General features: G+C 37.0%; 1 protein-coding gene across 4 annotated transcripts in view; it reads left to right on the top strand.

The window, feature by feature from the left end:
• LOC105865363 (amine sulfotransferase-like) overlaps positions 1-15,251 on the top strand; it is a 95,747-nt gene extending 80,496 nt beyond the window's left edge. For all 4 annotated transcript variants that reach the window (XM_076003036.1, XM_076003034.1, XM_076003035.1 and 1 more), the window contains 5 exons: positions 2,608-2,816; positions 6,186-6,312; positions 7,118-7,212; positions 8,447-8,633; positions 10,966-15,251. In XM_076003036.1, coding sequence (XP_075859151.1) covers positions 2,608-2,816; positions 6,186-6,312; positions 7,118-7,212; positions 8,447-8,633; positions 10,966-11,093 — 746 coding nt within the window. In that variant the 3' untranslated portion in view covers positions 11,094-15,251. The remainder of the gene's footprint in view (positions 1-2,607; positions 2,817-6,185; positions 6,313-7,117; positions 7,213-8,446; positions 8,634-10,965) is intronic.
• The last annotated feature ends 3,155 nt before the right edge of the window (positions 15,252-18,406 follow it).

Genomic DNA, 18,406 nt, shown 5'->3' with positions numbered 1-18,406 from the left:
CAAACATGCATGTCACATACATTTCATGTTCACTTTGGGGCTGGATACAACATTTAACTGCATTCCAGTTAGGCCCTATGCATTGAAAGGTAAAGCAAGGACTCAAAGACACTCAGTAATCAGCCTCTATAAACTGGCCAGAACTGCTCCATGGTTGTGGTCTCTAGTCAGGAGAAAGTTACTGAAATCAGTATCTTGTCCAATCAAAGGTACAGTTGTTGTGGCATGTGGAATAGTGGTTCAGTTAGTCAGCATATGGCAGTCAGTGAGCAACAGTTCTGTCAGTATTGCTTATCACCAGGCCAGTGCGTGTTTAGCTGCTAGAAAAAAAGAAACACCTTGTGGCACCTCAAACCTAGTTCATACTTTAAATGTAGGGGTACATGATGGAACCCTTGCCTGGAATGGCCTTTGGTCTAGTTTATAATTTGGTATCTTTTTACAAGGAAAGGTCCATTCCATCAGCTTTATGATGTCATTTTCAACACAAACAATTGCTCTCCTGAATAGTTATCCTAGAGAAATTCTTAAACAGGTCCACACAAAGGAACAAAATGAGGATGCACATTGCTAAGCTGCCTTAGCCCAGAAGTCCCCGACTGAGAAGGTGGATAGGTCAAACCCAGGGATGCACAATATTAAGGAGGAGGCAACAGCTGATAGGGGCAGTAGTTCAGAGGTAGCGCATAATGGATTTTAAATCATAGTGCTCAGTGAAAAAAGCATAAGAAATAAGATGCTCCACTTAAGCTGAAAATATAAGAACTCACAACAGTACACATTTCAAAAGAATCCACTCAAGCAAACAGATGCACTTTAAAACCAATGGACTGGTTGTAAGGTAAGCATAGATGTAGCATTTGAGGTAGGAAATGGAGAAAAAGGGAACATACAAGCAGATAAATGAGGGACTGAAATGAATCAGTGATGTTAATGTGTAAGGAAGTGCAGGGAAAGATAAAGATCTCTTTACTCTAACATTTGAAATCCTAACAGAGTAAAAACAAAAAATGTAGAAAAAGAGGGAGGGAGAGGGGGAAGGGAAGTGGAAACAGAAGAGGAAGGAGCAGGAGAGGAGGGAGAAGAAATGCAGCTTCTTTTGCATGGGGAACACACTCTTCCAGTTCTCCTGGTCTTCAATATCTACAGACCTATGGCCACCTCTAGACACCATTGACAACCCCTACCCTACTTGTGCTGGTGGCCTTGAAGCTGTGATATGTGCTCTAGAAGCAGTATGTGTTACCTGGGAAATAAGGAAGGATGTAAAAAACTCTGTAGAGTTTCATATCAATGAATTTTCACTGGAAGATCTGGTCCAGCTATGACAGCAAGTAGGCACATGTGGTCACAGTCTTCCCTGGCAACACTGAAGACTACAGCCACCAATATTTAGGTAGTAAGAGGAACAGGTAAGGTGCATCTCACCTGTACCTGCCATCAAGGGATGTGTGCTCAACAATGATATTACTCACCCAGGGTGATTGAATAATCTTTGGAAACAAAGGCTAGGATGGGAATTGTTGAGATGCAATAGGTTTTCTCCTAGAAGAAATCTGATAAATATCCCACTGGGACTTGTGACATTTTGGGGGGTAAATCAATACTTTCAACACATTTTGACTGAAAATTGCTATCAATATACAAGGAGTGACTTAAATCTTAGTCCCAAATATTAAGCATACAGAAGAGGTATAAGAAAAGGAAATGTCCACTCTAATTGGAATTAATCTAAATGCTTTTCTAAAATTCCACTTAAAAGTCAATGGTCAAGCCGGGCGCGGTGGCTCACGCCTGTAATCCTAGCACTCTGGGAGGCTGAGGCGGGCGGATTGCTCGAGGTCAGGAGTTCGAAACCAGCCTGAGCAAGAGCGAGACCCCGTCTCTACTATAAATAGAAAGAAATTAATTGGCCAACTAATATATATATAAAATTAGCCGGGCATGGTGGCGCATGCCTGTAGTCCCAGCTACTCGGGAGGCTGAGGCAGCAGGATTGCTTGAGCCCAGGAGTTTGAGGTTGCTGTGAGCTAGGCTGACGCCACGGCACTCACTCTAGCCTGGGCAACAAGCGAGACTCTGTCTCAAAAAAAAAAAAAAAAAAAAGTCAATGGTCAAACTTCAGTTATTAACTTTTCATTTCTGTCAACATGTTGGTGTCAAAAGTCCTTTGTAGGTTCTTAAAATTAAACACTATTTTCTAAAGCAGCAATTGGGAGTGAAACATGGAGAAAGTGGGAAAGTTTCAAGGTTACTTCTTCACTGCAATTCCTTTTTTCTGGGAGTATATTAGCTAATGCTCTAAAGATGTGGTTCAGGACAGAACTCTAAAGATAAGCACAGAAGACAATTTGAAAGGTAACTTATTTGAAATAGAAGAAAGCTCAAAGAAGGAATCGAAGTATAAGCCAGGTGAAAAACCCAAATGGAACACCCTAAAAGGAAAAATAAAAGCAATATAAGTTCCCGTTAGCCTTATGTCATTTGCATAAATGAAATTGTCATACAACCTTCTGTAACAACAAACTTTATTTGACCACAAAACTGGTTATATATATTTTTTCTGAAAGCCATCCATTAATAAAAACATAATTATATCTTTTATAGGAACCATCTGGTGTCAGCAGATATTAAGCTTGATTTATTTTAGAGAACATCGCAAAAGAACGGAAAATGTGGAAACAAGTTATCGTGTCCCCTTTCTTGAGTACTGCTCTAGACATATAGATTTTGGCAAAACACCATCTCCTCGTCTCTTTGTTACCCACCTTCCATACTACTTGGTTCCAAGAGGCCTGAAGGACAAAAAAGCCAAGGTAGGGCATAGAAATACTATTACTGCTAAAAAGAACTGCCCTCTTTCCTAACCTCCTTGTACCTCCTTACTCTGACACCACATTCATTCAGCTGGTAGCAAACAGCAAAGGATGAAATTGAACGTATTTTACATACTGTCATTTTCAGCACACATCTGCATTCTTCTGTTATAATATTTAAATTTGATTTTATACCTTGTCTCTTTCCTAATTGTGTAGGTAATAGAGCTAATTTAAACATTAATAGGCATCTATACATACACACACCACATGAGAACTCCTGTCTCTCCTATACCTCTAGCCCCCTCCCAGGTTTCCTTTGACACTCCCAACCTAATTCCCAAGCCCCTTTCTCCCTAAAGACCTAGTTATTTTAATCACTTCCGTACCAGCATCAACTATAGCTGACAGTCACAGATGAACGCAAATAGCCTAGAGTCGACTATATCCAACAGCCACAGATAAACGCGCACGGCTGAGTGTGGACTTTAGCTGACAGCCGTGATATGACTTTTCTAATTTTTCATTTATCAAAATAAAATTGTGAACATTTACAAATAATGTAATAAAAATATATGTATATGTTACCAATTCTAATTTACATTACAAGTAAAGTTGCCTGTAAAGTAAAACAAGCTTTCAGTGCTTTAAAGCTTTCCTCATCACACAAGAGCAAAACAGATTCGTCATCAATTTACAGCACAAACTATCATACGGACTATGAGTGCTGGCTGTGGGCAAGGTTTCGTGGCCAGTGAGCATTGTACCGAAGTGGTTAAACGTCAAGGGAACTTAGAACAAGTCACTCTTCTGTATAATGACATTCTCTCTCTTTGTACCTTCCTCCCTGGATCAGTGACCACCATTTACTGAAAATGTCAGCACTTGGCTCTCTACCTTTATCTCTAGCTCTATGCCTGTCCCTCATGTGATTGAACAAGTTCATGGGAATTATCTTCTGGCAGAGCAAGACAAGGCAGAAACTAACAAGGCACCTGGGCTCAACATGTAAGGAGGCCCATGCTTTGAGGTTTGTGCAACTGCAGGATCTGCCCAGGCAAGAGCCTGAGAGTCAGGGCCTCCTAGAAGTTTATAGCTCAGGCTCTGCATTTGCCTAAGCCTGGTCCTAACCCTGCCCAGCCTCCTGGTGTGCATTCTTAGACTCCTGTAATCTTTTCCTTCACCCACCTCAGCCACTGTCTTCTATAACACATCTTGCTCTATTGGCAGCCCTGATTGGCATCTGATATAATATATATTTAGGTATTCATTTATTTTCTATCTTTCTGGCCAAACTGTAGCATCATCAATCATGACAGAGGTATAGGTGGGCTCACTGCTGTGTTCAGAGTGTGTAGAACAGTGCCTGGCATGTGGTTTGGTTGAAAGAATGAATCGAGTAATCACCTGAACTTAAATTGTGACTTCAAGCCCCTGGTTATCTGGCTTCCACCTCCTATGATTTTTATTCCTTTTAGGGTGCTCCCATTGTAACCAACTTCTGGCCTATGACACAGGAAAATGAGTTTACTGCGGATCTTCTCAGGAAAGTCTCTTCACTCTTTAAAGAGGCCTTGGGGAAGAAGGAGCAGGGGTGGGTCAGGCGTGGAGGAGAGTCAACTTGTCAGAGTAGAAAAGCAGGGAGACCATAACTCCCTGATGACAATACTCAGATGATGAGTTAACTGAATCTGTTCCAAAGTAATCTTGGGCTTTCCTATTTTGTGATAAAATGCTATTTTCTTGCTATGCAGAAAACATTACTTGGATTTTCTGTAACACACAACAGCATGCTGAGGCATTGCCCCTTCCTCCTTCCTCCTTTCTCCTCTGTCCAGCCTCCCAGTGCTGATGATTCCAGATATTTTTCCTCTCTTCTTCTCTTTCCATGTGCAGTTAATTGATAGGTAATATTATCCATTCACATCATGTTAAATACAATGTATATCTAATTGACCTCTTTTCTCAATTCTAGACTGACATGAAATATTTAATATGTTCTATTGTATATGTAATAGACATGCCAAGCTTGAAATATCCAAACAGATTATTTTATTTTTTTTTTTCACAACTCTCCACTTTCCAAGTTCCTTGTGCCAATAACATGTGTAATTCTACAAGATGGATAGGATCAAGCGTCATTGCAGAAGTGATTCAGGGATACTATTAACACCTTTCCATGTATCATTTTTATGTAAGCAAATGGATGAATGACAAGAAGCCATTCTTAGACCCTAAGAATCACAGCAAGGAACTTAAAGAAAGTACTTTTATTCAAGACATAAAGGATCTGTTCCTTTCTAGCAACGTCAATAGTTATTGATATACCATGGCTGAAGGACTATCCCTCAATGCACTGGGAGACACTCAGGGTTGAGGAGACCTGCAAATACACCCTGCATCCATCACCTCACTTCGCAGCATTAGGGGCTAGCTCCAGGCTCTGCCCAGAGAGGCTGCCCATGGATGAAAGCATCTTTGTATCAAATTTGAAAGTTTTCCAGTGATTTAACTAAAGTTATAGATTTTATTTTAAAATAAAGAAGCAGGCCTACAATTTTATCAGAGCCCTGAAATACTCTGTGAAAGGATAGACTGCGGCAGTTAGTTGCAGCTTAGAGTAGATATTGATGATTTTTTGCATTCCAATATGATTGACTTGCTTAATTGTTATTTGGAGTTAATTTATTCTGGTAGTTTCTGCTAGACAATTAAAAAAAAATCTTCTAGGCTGGTCTGAGGGCAGTAGTGTTTGCAAATAATTGATCACATCCAAGGTTCCGGTTGTAAAATGTTCCTTTGTTCTTTCTCCACTCTCACTGTTTCACTTGACTTGCCAAAATAAATGAAACAACAAAAAATAAACAAAATCCCCACCAAATTCTACATTTCTGGATAGTTTCAAAACAAAAAATACTTAGAAATTAATTTCTGTGTGCCAAACACTTGAGTTTGACTCAATAACGATACACAAATAAAAATTAGGTAAACATTACATTAAAAGATGAATTAAAAAACCATAAATTTTACAATATGAGTTAAACAATTTTAACTCTATATGTCCTCTAATATGTCCTCACTAATTTTTATAGATTATGAAGCATTTCCACATGCATTAGTGAGTCAGTGGATTTAGGGGCAAAAGAAAAAAGTTGCTCTGTCTGCCTGAGGAAGATAGAAGAAGTAACTTCTGAGATGGGTCTTGAATTGGAAAGCACTAAATATAAAGGAGAAGCTATGAATATTGAGGACACACTTGGGGAATTATAAAAGCTAAAAGTAATGGGTTTAATCCAATTGAAATGTATTCTGTAGAAAATATGATAAATGAAAGCAATCAGAAACAATAATTCCTGTTTTTCTTTGCAGATTATATACGTATACAGAAATCCTAAGGATGTTATGTGCTCATATTTTCATTATTTAAACACATATCCAATATTTAAAGCTGCGGACTCTATTGAGGCATTTATGAAACAATATTTGGAAGGGAAAGGTAACTGATATTATTACCCAAATAATGTATTTGCTGTGCTGTGGTGAGTTTTCAAGCTTTATGAATTTGAAGGGTGGAAAAGATGAGGTGAAAATACAGTAGAATGAGGGTGATTGGTCAATTTACCAACCAGTTGGTAACATTAACTAGGAGGTCCAAGTCCTGCCATTCATGTCAATTCCTCTAGTCTCACTCACTCTCCAGTGGTTGCCTAGATTAAAAAATAATTTACCATGAAAAGAGTGAGGACATATTAGAGTATTTCAGTAACTTAGAGGGGTGTGCCTGAGAGTTTGTTTTCCCTTAGTTTTTTTAAGGATCCAACATAGGTAGATAAGAAGGAGCAAGGCCTTTGGGGACAGAGATGATAATATCACACAGGGGGTCTAAACTTAGGTTCTGTGTCACTGTGCAGAGCAGAAGTGACTCCTCTGGGACACTATGGTGGCACACAGAGTGGAGAAGTGTGTGTGTGTGTGTGTGTGTGTGTGTGTTTTGGGACAGGAAGAGGAGCAGGAAGGAAAAAATTGGTTTGCTCAGCAGCTCTCTACTTTTATTCTATCCTCACCCCACATTAGGATGCTTTCTGTTCATACAAACTATATTTTAAAAGACTAACTTGTCTTTGAGTTTGTTTGTTTCCTTATCAAATCTAAATGCTTCTCCAATAACCACATGGCAAGGAAAATCTAGAGACCAGCAAGAGAAATCTGTTTCCTCTTTGGTTACTAAAGATTCCTACACCTAATAACCTGTTCAACCCTCTCAACATATTTACTTAAGTATTTACCTCTTCTTCCTACAGTGTTAGGAAGCCTTTGGTTTGACCATATCAGAGGTTGGTACAAGCACAGAAACTACTTCAATATTCAGTTTATGATGTACGAAGAGATGAAGAAGGTGAGATGAGCTCGCGTTTGTGCTTCGATCTACGCTCTAACTCAGCTTGGCCTAATGAATTCATAGTTCTTGCCCAGAACACCCAAAGAACAATGTGGAATTTGATATCCAAGACTAAGTTTAACATGAGGCTTTTTTCCAGTATCACTCACTTTATCTGTGTTGTCTTCAGTTATCCGTTGCATAACAAATTAAATGAAAACATCGTATACAGCAGAGCAGCTCCCTCACTGGAATCCATTGAAAGTCATCCTTCGACTAAAGGGTTTGTAATGAAAAAAGAAAAGTTATATAAACAAGAAAATGTTTATGTTTCCTTGGCAAGATTCTTGCTCCCAGGAACAGTCAACTATAAGTGGGTTAAAATACAAGAACATCTATTGTTTAGTAACTGACATGCACAGGTTGCCTATCCTGAGGCTCGGGATGGCACCTCAAGGATGTCAGGAATGTGTCCACCATTTTCTACCTTTCCATATCATCATATTTGCTACCCAGTACATTTCTCCTCATAATTATAAGACAGTTGTCAGGGCTGCAAACTCAGTTCCTCATCTAGAAGCATCTGATGAAAGGACAGAGGGACTAGGTCCCTGGTTTTGTTCCCACCTTCTCTATAGGATGAAAGCCAATCTCAGAAGCTTCTTACATTTCACTTCCTCTTCTGTTTCAATGGCCAAAGTTGGGTCTAATATGTGTGTCCACATGACCATTTTTCAGCCTCCTTACAGTCTTATCCCCCCATCTCTCCACGTATGTCTCCTACTTTCTCATCCCAGGCCTGTTTCCATCAACCTCTGTGGATACCAGTTTTCTAACTTTTTTGTTGCCTGATATCTCATATATACCACACAACTATAGTACTGTGTATAGTACTTTGTCTTAATTCTATTCCACAATCAGTCTCTCGTTCTAGATCTTGGATTCAACTAGAGCACTCATTTTCTTCCTGTCCCAACAACACCCGGGACTTTGCCTGACAGTAGAAACTTTGCTAAGTGAACACAGAGAAAATGAAAAATGTGCAATTAACCTAATGAAACTCTCAAAGAGCAGACAAATGAAATATTTACCAGTAAGTTATAGAAAGTCACGTTATACTGACCAACCCCAAACTTACAACTAGCTGAATTGCCCATAATTTTCACTCTCACAATGATATTTAGCTGTGACACTTCTATATTTCTCCTTTTTTATAATTAGCATAATTTAAAAACACTGTGATTTGTTTCAGGATCTCAGAAGTTCTGTGTTAAAGCTCTCCAAATTTCTGAGTAAAGACCTGAGTGAGGAGACCATGGATGACGTGGTGAGACAGGCCTCATTTGAGAACATGAAGGATGATCCGCTAGCAAACAATGAAAACATGCTCTATAGGCACGTGGGGTCAAAACTACAAGAAGGCCATTTCCTTCGCAAAGGTGAAACTCAGCAGTGAAGTAGTGAACAGTTGTTTTCCACTGTGTGGAAAAGAGTGGTGTGGATAGAATAGAGTACAGCCCCAGGGTTTCCTGCTAGAGTTTCAAACAGTGGAGCCCTCTTGGCCCTTTCCCTTCTCTAGTCAGTTTCTATTACATAGTATCTGCCTGGTGCTCTCCATGCCACTACATTGTCTGGTTTCTAAAGGGTATGTGATGGATAACCTAAAATCTCAAGGTCTTCTATATGGCCCTGAAAATCTGCTAGCACAGTGCCTACCTGCCACCAAATGGATATTCACTTAGGATTACCCCACCTGAACAAGGCCACAGCACCTGACAATGAAATATTGAGAAGCCTATTCGTCATCACATGTTCTCTTGCATCTCCATGATTTATCTGGAACTCTGACTGTTGTGAAAGAACAACACACATTGATTCTTCTTTTGTTATTGGGATGACTATAACATGTCTTTTATTAAACTACTATAACACTTTAAAAATTTTATAGATACATTTTATTTATTTGGCCTCTGGGGAATGAGTTTTTAGAATACATGGATTCTTCATACAATTGCTAGATTTAAAAATATTAAAATATTTTATTACTTTACTCTACCATTCCATATTATATTTCGTATTTATTAACATAGTATTGCACAGAATTATAGACACAGATTTAGTACTTGATAATTTCATACAGTTATATACCATATGTCAATGAACAATAAATATTAGGTTTGTATTTCTCTAAGTTAGTATTTCCTTGCATTCCTCTCTTTGGTATGTCCTTTCCTCTTCTGTTGAAATACCTGAAGCACTGGTAGCACTGAGTTGACCAGAAATGGGACATGCTCATTGCCATTAGGCCAAATATGTCCTACTGTGTTCCAGATGCTCAGGCCACTGCTCACCTCCGTTAGCACTGCACTTGCATTTTATATTTGAAAGAGGTCATATTTTGGGGTTTCTGTGTCCCTAGGAAACCCTGACAATAAGAGACTGATATGGTTATAACAAATATAAGAGTGAGCAAAATGTCTTTGTGGAAGTGAGCCATGTGTTTATTTAAAAGAGACTCAGACAGGTCTGTCCTTGATTTTATCCACCTCATCATTGTTTGCTGTGGCTTTAGCGGTCCGGCACTAGGTGTTTGTTTTCTTAGTTCACTCAGTGTTTCAGTGTTTTTTTTTTTCAGTGTGTTTTCAGCACAACCTATTTTTCAAATCAATATTTCTTCTTTTGCCTCTCTTCGTGTCCGCTACTATTCCTCATGACAACTGTGTGTCTTTTGAAGTTTAGTTTAAGGCCAAGTCTCAAGTTAATGGGGTAAAGATGGAATGATTTCAGCTCTGCCATTATAAACTGTATGATCTTGGGCTGTTTTACAAAATCTCTCTGAGCATTGAAGTCTTTACCTGTAAGTGTTATTTCAGTGATGACTTATCTTACAGAATTTTTAAGATACTTTTGTAGAATATAGAAATCAATGTGATGTTGGAACAAAACAGTGACCAAGTTGTAGCAATTTGCAATTTTCCAAGTGCTCACACTGAGAATGTGGGTGATGATTCTATCTAATTATAGTAAAATTACAATGATAAGTGTGTTTATCAGCGGTATGCAGCTAAAAGAAACAACAGTGATATAGCATCTCTTGTATTTTCCTGGATACAGCTGGAACCCATTCTACTAAGTGAAGTATCCCAAGAATGGAAAAATAAGCACCACATGTATTACCAGCAAATTGGTTTCACCAATCAACACCTAAGTGGACATATAGGAATAACATGTACTGAGTGTTGGGCAGGTGGGACGGGGAAGGAAGGGATGGGTATATACATACAAAATGAGTGCAATGAGCAGCATCTGGGGCAGGGGTCCTCAAACTTTTTATTCAGGAGGCCAGTTCACTGTCCCTCAGACCCCTGGAGAGTGTGAACTGTGGCCCCGGGACAAGTTGGCTGCTAAGCAGGACAGGCAGCGTGGCAAAAACACCCGGAGGGCCGGATAAATGTACTAGGTGGCCCCCATATGGTCTATGGGCTGTAGTTTGAGGATGCCTGGTCTGGAGGATAGACACGCTTGAAGCTCTGACTCCAGTAGTGAGGGTGGACTAGGGCAATATACGTGACCTTAATATTTGTACCCCCATAATATGCCTAAATATAAAAAAGAAGAATCTTAGCCAAGTTGCAGACTGCCTTTGAGCTTAATGGGCATAAAAATAATAATGGGAATAACGTTTCACCCAGCACAGAGTTATATGTTGGTTTTGCCCCTCAGTAGATGACAAAACGTCACTGAAGCAACTTCTCTGATATTTTCTACCAGGTACCATTGGAGACTGGAAAAATCACATGACTGTAGAGCAGAATGAAAGATTTGACATGATTTTCCAGAAGCAGATGAAAGACTTTCCATTGCAGTTCATCTGGGATGTAAATAAAACACAGAATTAAGCTCAGCACACAGAATCTGAAGAAAGCACCTTCAGCAGGAAATACATTAATTCTTACACTTCAATCTTTGACTCTGAACCATGTTGTAAAATCTCACTCATTAATGTATATTAATTCCTTTATATTTTTGCCATGTGGAGAGCTTCCTATGTCCAGGCATTCCTTCTTTTCTGATCCACTGAGGATTCTTCATCCCTTTTTGGAATAAAATCATAGGCAGCTGTACTCTTTACTTTTACATTTACTTACAAATTGATTATGATCTTCCTGACATATTCAGAAATTTAATTTTATCTAATAACATGAATCAAACATTCATTTCATGGCTTGTGTGGTTATATTTTACTTTGGTGGACTGTTATCTCAAATGTATTTAGGTATTCATGGATCATATCCAAATTTATTTGGTTATTATTCTCATGATGTAAGAAAAGTAGTCAGTTTTTTCTTCTTACAAATAACAAGTTGATGCAGCATCACTTATTGAATTGTCCACCATTTTAATAGTGCTTAAAATAGATGTTATTATATTCCCAAAAAATTGTGTGTACATATGTTGACTCTGTGTACATTGCTCTGCTTTGATTTCTTTTATCAAAACCATGGCCAATAAATATCTGAAATAATGTTATGAACTCTCATATATAATTCTGTTGGATATTTTCTCCTATTCTCTAGGTTGTCTGTTTTCTCTCAGGATAGTTTCCTTGACTGTGCAGACGCTTTTTATTTTGATCAGTTCCCATTTATTTAGTTTTATTTTTCTGTTGTTGCTATGAGTGCATTGCAGTCTTCTTCATAAATGCTTTGCCTAGGCCAATGCCTATAAGAGCTTTTCCAACATTTTCTACTAGAAGTTTTATAGTGTCATGTTTTAGGTTTAATGATGTTATCTGCTCTGAGTTGATTATTGTGAAAGGTGAAAGGTGAAAGGTATGGATTGAGTTTCAGTCTTCTACATGTGGCTATCCAATTTTCCCAGTATAATTTTTTGGAAAAGGATTATTTTCCACACTGTATGTTTTAGTGTGCTTTGTCAAAGATTAAATGGCTATATGAGGATGATTTTATATCTGGGTTCTTAATTCTGTTGCATTCCTCTATGTCTCTATTCTGTTGCCATTACCTTGCTATTTTAGTTATTATAGCCTTGTAGTATAGCTTGAAGTCTGGTAAATTGATGCCTCCCAATTTTTTCTCTTTGCTTAAGTTGGCTATTGCTAAATGCTGTTTTTTATGCTTCCATATGAAGCATAGAATTATTTTTTATAGATATGCAAAAAATGATTTTGGTATTTATTTGAAGAGGGATTGCACTGAATCTGTAGATCACTTTGGCCACTATAGACATTTTAATAATGTTGATTCTGTTAACCCATGAGTATGATCTGGTTTTCTACCTCTTTATGTTCTCTGCTCTTTCCTTATTCACTTTTTCATAGTTGTCCCTGTACAGGTCTTTCTTCTCTTTAGTTAAATATACTCCTAGGTATTTTATTTTCTTTGTTGTTATTGAGAAGGTTATTGAGTCTTTAATTTGGTTCTCAGTTTGACTGTTGTTGACATATAAAAAGGCTATTGATTTCTGTACATTTATTTTGGAAGCTAGAACTTTGCTGGATTTTTTTTTTTATCAATTTCAGTAGTCTCATGGCAAAATCTTTGGGGTTTTCTAGATAAAGATCACATTGTCAGAGAGAGTGATAGTTTGACCTCTCTGTCCCCATTTGGATGCCCATGATTTCGTTTTTTTTGTCTGATTGCTCTTGCTAGGACTTCTAGCACTAAGTTCAATAGAAGCAGTGATAGAGGGCAACTTGTCTGGGCCATTTCTAAGCAGGAATGCTTTCAATTTTTCCCTATTCAGTACTATGTTGGCTTTGAAAACTGTCATATGTGGCTTTTATCATTTTGAGGTAAATCCCATCTATGCCTATTTTGGTAAGCATTCTTATAAAGTGGTACTGAATTTTGTCAATCACTTTTTCTGCATCTATTGAGAGGAGCTTATGGTCCTTTTCCTTACTTCCATTTATGTGTTGAATTACATATATATTTTTTCATATGTTGAACCATCTCTGCAACACTGTGATGAAGCCCTGTTGGTCATGATGAATTATTTTTTTGATAAGCACCTGAATTTGGTTTGTTAGGATTGTGTTGATAATTTTTGTGTTTATATTCATAAGGGATATTGGTTTGTAGTTTTCTATTTTTGTTGCATCATTTCCTGGTTTTGGTATTAGGGTGATGTTAGCTTCATAGAACATGTGGGGGAGAATTCCATCCTGCTTGATGTTGTGTAATAATTTCTGCAGGATAAGGACCAGTTCTTCTTTGTAGGTCTGGTAAAATTTGGCATTCTCATGCTACACATTTGATAAAGGACTGACAACTAGAATCTATATAGAACCCAGGAAAATCAGAAAGAAAAATCTAACATACCCTTTAAAAATTAGGCAAAGTTTATGAGCAAATACTTTTTAAAAGGAGACAGAATAATGGCCAAGAAACGTATGAAAATAATGCTCAACATCTGTAATCATCTGTGAAATGCAAATCAAAACCACAATGAGCTATCACTGAACATCATCTAGAATGGCTTTCATCAAAAAGTCCCAAAATAATAAATGTTGGCAGGGATGCAGAGAGATAGGAACACTCATACACTGCTGGTGGAACTACGAACTAGTACAACCTCTGTGGAAAGTAATATGGAGATACCTCAAAGAACTACAAGTAGATCTACCATTTGACCCCATTACTGGACATCTACCCAAAGTAATAAAAGACATTTTATAAAGAAGTTATCTGCACTAGAATTTTTATAGCAGTGCATTTCACAATTGCCAAGATGTGGAAACAACCCAAGTGCCCATCAATAAATGAGTGGATTAATAAAATGTGGTATATGTATACAATGGTGTTCTACTCAGCCACAAAAACAATTGTGATTAGCACCTCCTGTATTATCTTGGATAGGGCTAGAGCCCATTCTGCTAAGCGAAGTTTCACTAGAATAGAAAGACAAGCACCACATGTACTCACCATCAATTTGCCATTAACTGAGCAACACTTATGTGCATATACAGTAGTAACATTCATCAGGTCTGGCATGGGGGGCAGGAGAAAAATATTTCCAGAAAAATATTTCATTTCTCTTCTTCATTTCTCCTCTTTCCCTTATTTAAAATTTTTTCCAGTTTTAATGTTTATGTGTACATAATATTAATAGTTGTATAAATTTATAGAGTACTGGATGTTTTGATACAAGCATATACTGTGAATTAATCAAATCAGGGCAATTGAGGTATCCATCTCCTTAGGCATTTAACATTTCTTTGTGTTAGGAACATTGCAATGCCACTCTAAATTATTTTGAAGTATATCCTATTTTATTGTTGATTGTTCTCACTTTTTTCTGCTATCAAACATTATTCATTTTATCTGAATATCTAACTATATTTTTATACACATTAACCTTCCCACTTTATCCTCCCATGCTCCCTACCTTTCCCAGCCTTTGTAATCTTCATTCTACTCTCCATATCCATGAGATGAATTGTTATTAATATTTAGCTTCTACCTATGAGCGAGAATACGTGAAATTTGTCTTTCTGTGTTTGGCTTATTTCACATAAAATAATGTTCTCCAGTTCTATCCATGTTTTTCAAAAGAAAAAATGTCATTCTTTTTTGACTATATAGTATTCCAATGTGTACATTTACCACAATTTATTCATCCATTTATATGCTCATGGACAGTTACATTGATTCCATATCTTTGTATTAATGAACAGTGCTTAAATAGAAATGTGAGAGCAGATATCTTTTCAATTACTTGAATTCTACTCCTTTGGATATACAGTCAGTAGTGAGATTGCTGAGTCATCAGTGAGATTGCTGAGTCATACAGTAGTTCCATATTCAAGTTTTTGATGAGCATCCCTACTTATTTCCACAGTGGTTGCACTAATTTTCATTCTCCCAGTCAAGTCCTAACCAGGCCTGACCTTGCTTAGCTTCTGAGATCAGACGAGTTTGGACATGTTCAGGGTGGTACGGCCATAGACTACATTCTCAACAACAGTGTATGAGGGTTCCCCTTTCTATACAACCTCAACAGTATATATAACTGTTGTCTATTTTCCATTTTTATGTCTTCTTTTTTTTTTTTTTTTTTTGAGACAGTCTCACTTTGTTGTCTAGGCTAGAGTGAGTGCCGTGGCATCAGCCTAGCTCACAGCAACCTCAATCTCCTGGGCTCAAGCAATCCTCCTGCCTCAGCGTCTCGAGTAGCTGAGACTGCAGGCATGTGCCACCATGCCCAGCTAATTTTTTCTATATATATTAGTTGGCCAATTAATTTCTTTCTATTTGTAGTAGAGACAAGGTCTTGCTCTTGCTCAGGCTGGTTTCAAACTCCTGACCTTGAACAATCCACCCACCTTGGCCTCCCAGACAGCTAGGATTACAGGCATGAGCCACTGTGCCCAGCCTCTATGTCTTCTTTTGAGAAATGTTTATCCAGATCTTTTGCCCATGCTTTAAATCAAATTATTTGATTTTTTTTATTGAGTTGTTGGAGCACCTCATTTATTTTTGTTATTAATCCATTTCAGTTGAGTAGTTCACAATCATTTTCTCCCATTCTGTGGGTTGTGTCTTCCTTTCATTGATTGTTATCTTTCCTGTGCAGAAGCTTTTTTTAGCTTGATGTGATTCCATTTGTCCAATCTTGCTTTGGTTGCCTGTGCCTTGTGGGTGTTACTGAAGAAGTCATTGTCTAGACCAACATCTTCAAACATTTTCTGAAAGCCTTTTTTAGGAGTTTCATAAAGGCTTTAAGCCATTTTGATTTGATTTTTGTATATCGGGGGAAATAACGGTCTACTTTTATTCATCTGTATATGGTTAGCCAGGATTCTTAGCAGGATATAATGAAGAAACTCTCCTTTCCCCATTGTATATTCTTGACACCTTTTTCAAACTTTAAGTTCACTATAGATGTCTGGATCTCTTTCCAGGACCCTTTTCTGTTCTCTTGGTCAATGTGTCTGTTTTTATGACAGTATCATGCCATTTTTGTTACTACAGCTCTGTAGGAAAATTTGAAGTCTGGTAATGTGATTCCTCCAGTTTTACTCATTTAGCTCCAGATTTTTTTGGCTATTCTGGGTCTTTTGTGGCTCCATATAAATTTTAGGATTATGTTTTCTATTTCTGTGTAGATTGTCATTTGTATTTTAATGGGGCTTGCATTTTATTTGTAGATTGCTTTCGGTAGTATGTACATTTCAAGACCATTGATTCTTCCAATCCATGAGCATAGAATATCTTTCCATTTTTCTCTTTCCTCTTCAAATTCTTTCATCTATGTTTTATAATTTTCTTTACAGAGTTTTTTCACTTCTTTGGTTATGTGTACTCTTAGGTATTTTATTTGTAGCGTTTGTAAAGGGGATTACATTCTTGGTTTCTTTTTCAGATTATTTACTGTTGGTATTATTTACTGTTGGTAGATGCTAGAAATTTTTGTGTATTGATTTTGTATCCTGCAAATTTACTGAATTTGTTTAACAGTTCTAGTAGTTTTTCAGTGGATTCTTTAGGTTACTATAGATATAAGATCATGTCATCTGCAGACAAGATATTTTGACTTCTTCCTTTCCAATTTGGATGGTCTTTCTTTGTCTTGTCTTCCAGTGCTATGATGAGTTACAATGGTGTACATGGGCATCATTGTCTTGTTCTATATCTTAGAGGAGGGACTTTCAGTTTTTCCCTAGTCAGTATGAAACTAGGGGTCATCTTTCATAGATGTCTTTTGTTGTGTTGAGGTAGTTTGTGCTATGCACTGGTTTTTTGAGAATTTTTATCATGAAAGGGGGTTGAATTTTATTAAATGTTTTGTCAGCATCAATTGAACTGATCATATGATTTTGGCCTAGTTCTGCTGACATGATGTATGACATTGATTTGTTTTGCATCTCTGTGATGAATCCAATTTAATCATGATGAAAAGTCTTTTTAATATGTTCCTGAAATTCATTTGCTAGCATTTTATTGAGAATTGTTGCCTCTATGCTCATCAGAGATATTGGCGTACAGCTTTATTTTTTTGTTGTGTCTTTGTTTTTGGTATCTCAGTGGTATAGGCCTTGTAGAATGAGTTTGAAAGTTTCCCTTCTCCTTGATTTTTTTGGAATAGTTTAAGTAAAATTGGTATTAGTATTACCTTGAATGCTTGGTAGGATTCAGCAGTAAAACTATTGGGTCTTGTGTTTTTCTTTCATGGGAGACTTCTATTCTTCCTTCTGTCTCATTACTGGTTATTGGTTTATTTAGGTTTTTGATTTTTACTGGTTAAATCTTTGTATGTTCTATGTATCTAGGAATTTATCCATTTCTTCTAGGTTTTCCAATTTATTGGCATACAAACATTTGCTTCTGGTAGGCTGTAGTGATCCTTTGAATTTCTGCCATGTCATTTTAACGTCTCCTTCTTCATCTCTGATTTTATTTATTTGTGTATTCCCAATTTTTTTCTTGGTTAGTCTGGCTAAAGTTATGTCTATTTTGTTTATCTTTTCAAAAAACAATTTTTTGTTTCTTGGACTTTTGTGGGTTTTTTTTTTCCAATATGTATTTTTTTCTCTGATTGTATTTATTTATTTTTCTACTAGTTATGAACTTAGTATGCCCTTGTTTTTCTACTCCTGCAAGAAGATGCATCAGTACGTTGATCATGTGAAGATATTCTATTTTTTCTATGTATGCTTTTACTGGTATAAACTTTCCTCTGAATACTACATTTGCTTATTCCATAGATCTTGATATGTTGTGTTTTCATTTTTCTTTTTTTGAGAAATTTTTACATATCCTTTCTAATTTATTCATTAATACACAATTCATTCAATAGCATATTGTTTGATTTCCATATGTTTGCATATACTGCAATGATCCTGTTGTAATTGATGTCTAGTTTTATTCTATCATGGTAAGAGAAGATACTTGATATGATTTCAACTTTTTTGACTGGTTATGAAGTTGTTTTCTTTCCTAACATAGGGTCTACACTTGAGAATGATCTATGAGCTGAGGACAAGAGCATGAATTCTGCATCTATTGGAATGAGAGGTTTTGTAATATTTATTAGGTCCATTTGTACTATAATTAAGATTAAGTCCAGTGTTTCAATATTGGTTTTCTGTCTGGATGATGTTTGCAAACCTGAAAATAGAGTACCGAGTTCTTCCATGATTATTGTATTGGTGTCTATCGCTTTAGCTTTAATAATACTTGTTTTATAT

The sequence above is a fragment of the Microcebus murinus genome, chromosome 5, assembly GCF_040939455.1.
Source record: "Microcebus murinus isolate Inina chromosome 5, M.murinus_Inina_mat1.0, whole genome shotgun sequence".
NCBI classification, from domain to species: domain Eukaryota; kingdom Metazoa; phylum Chordata; class Mammalia; order Primates; family Cheirogaleidae; genus Microcebus; species Microcebus murinus.
Note: the sequence above shows the minus strand (reverse complement) of the source record. Positions and strands in the feature narration are given on the sequence as shown.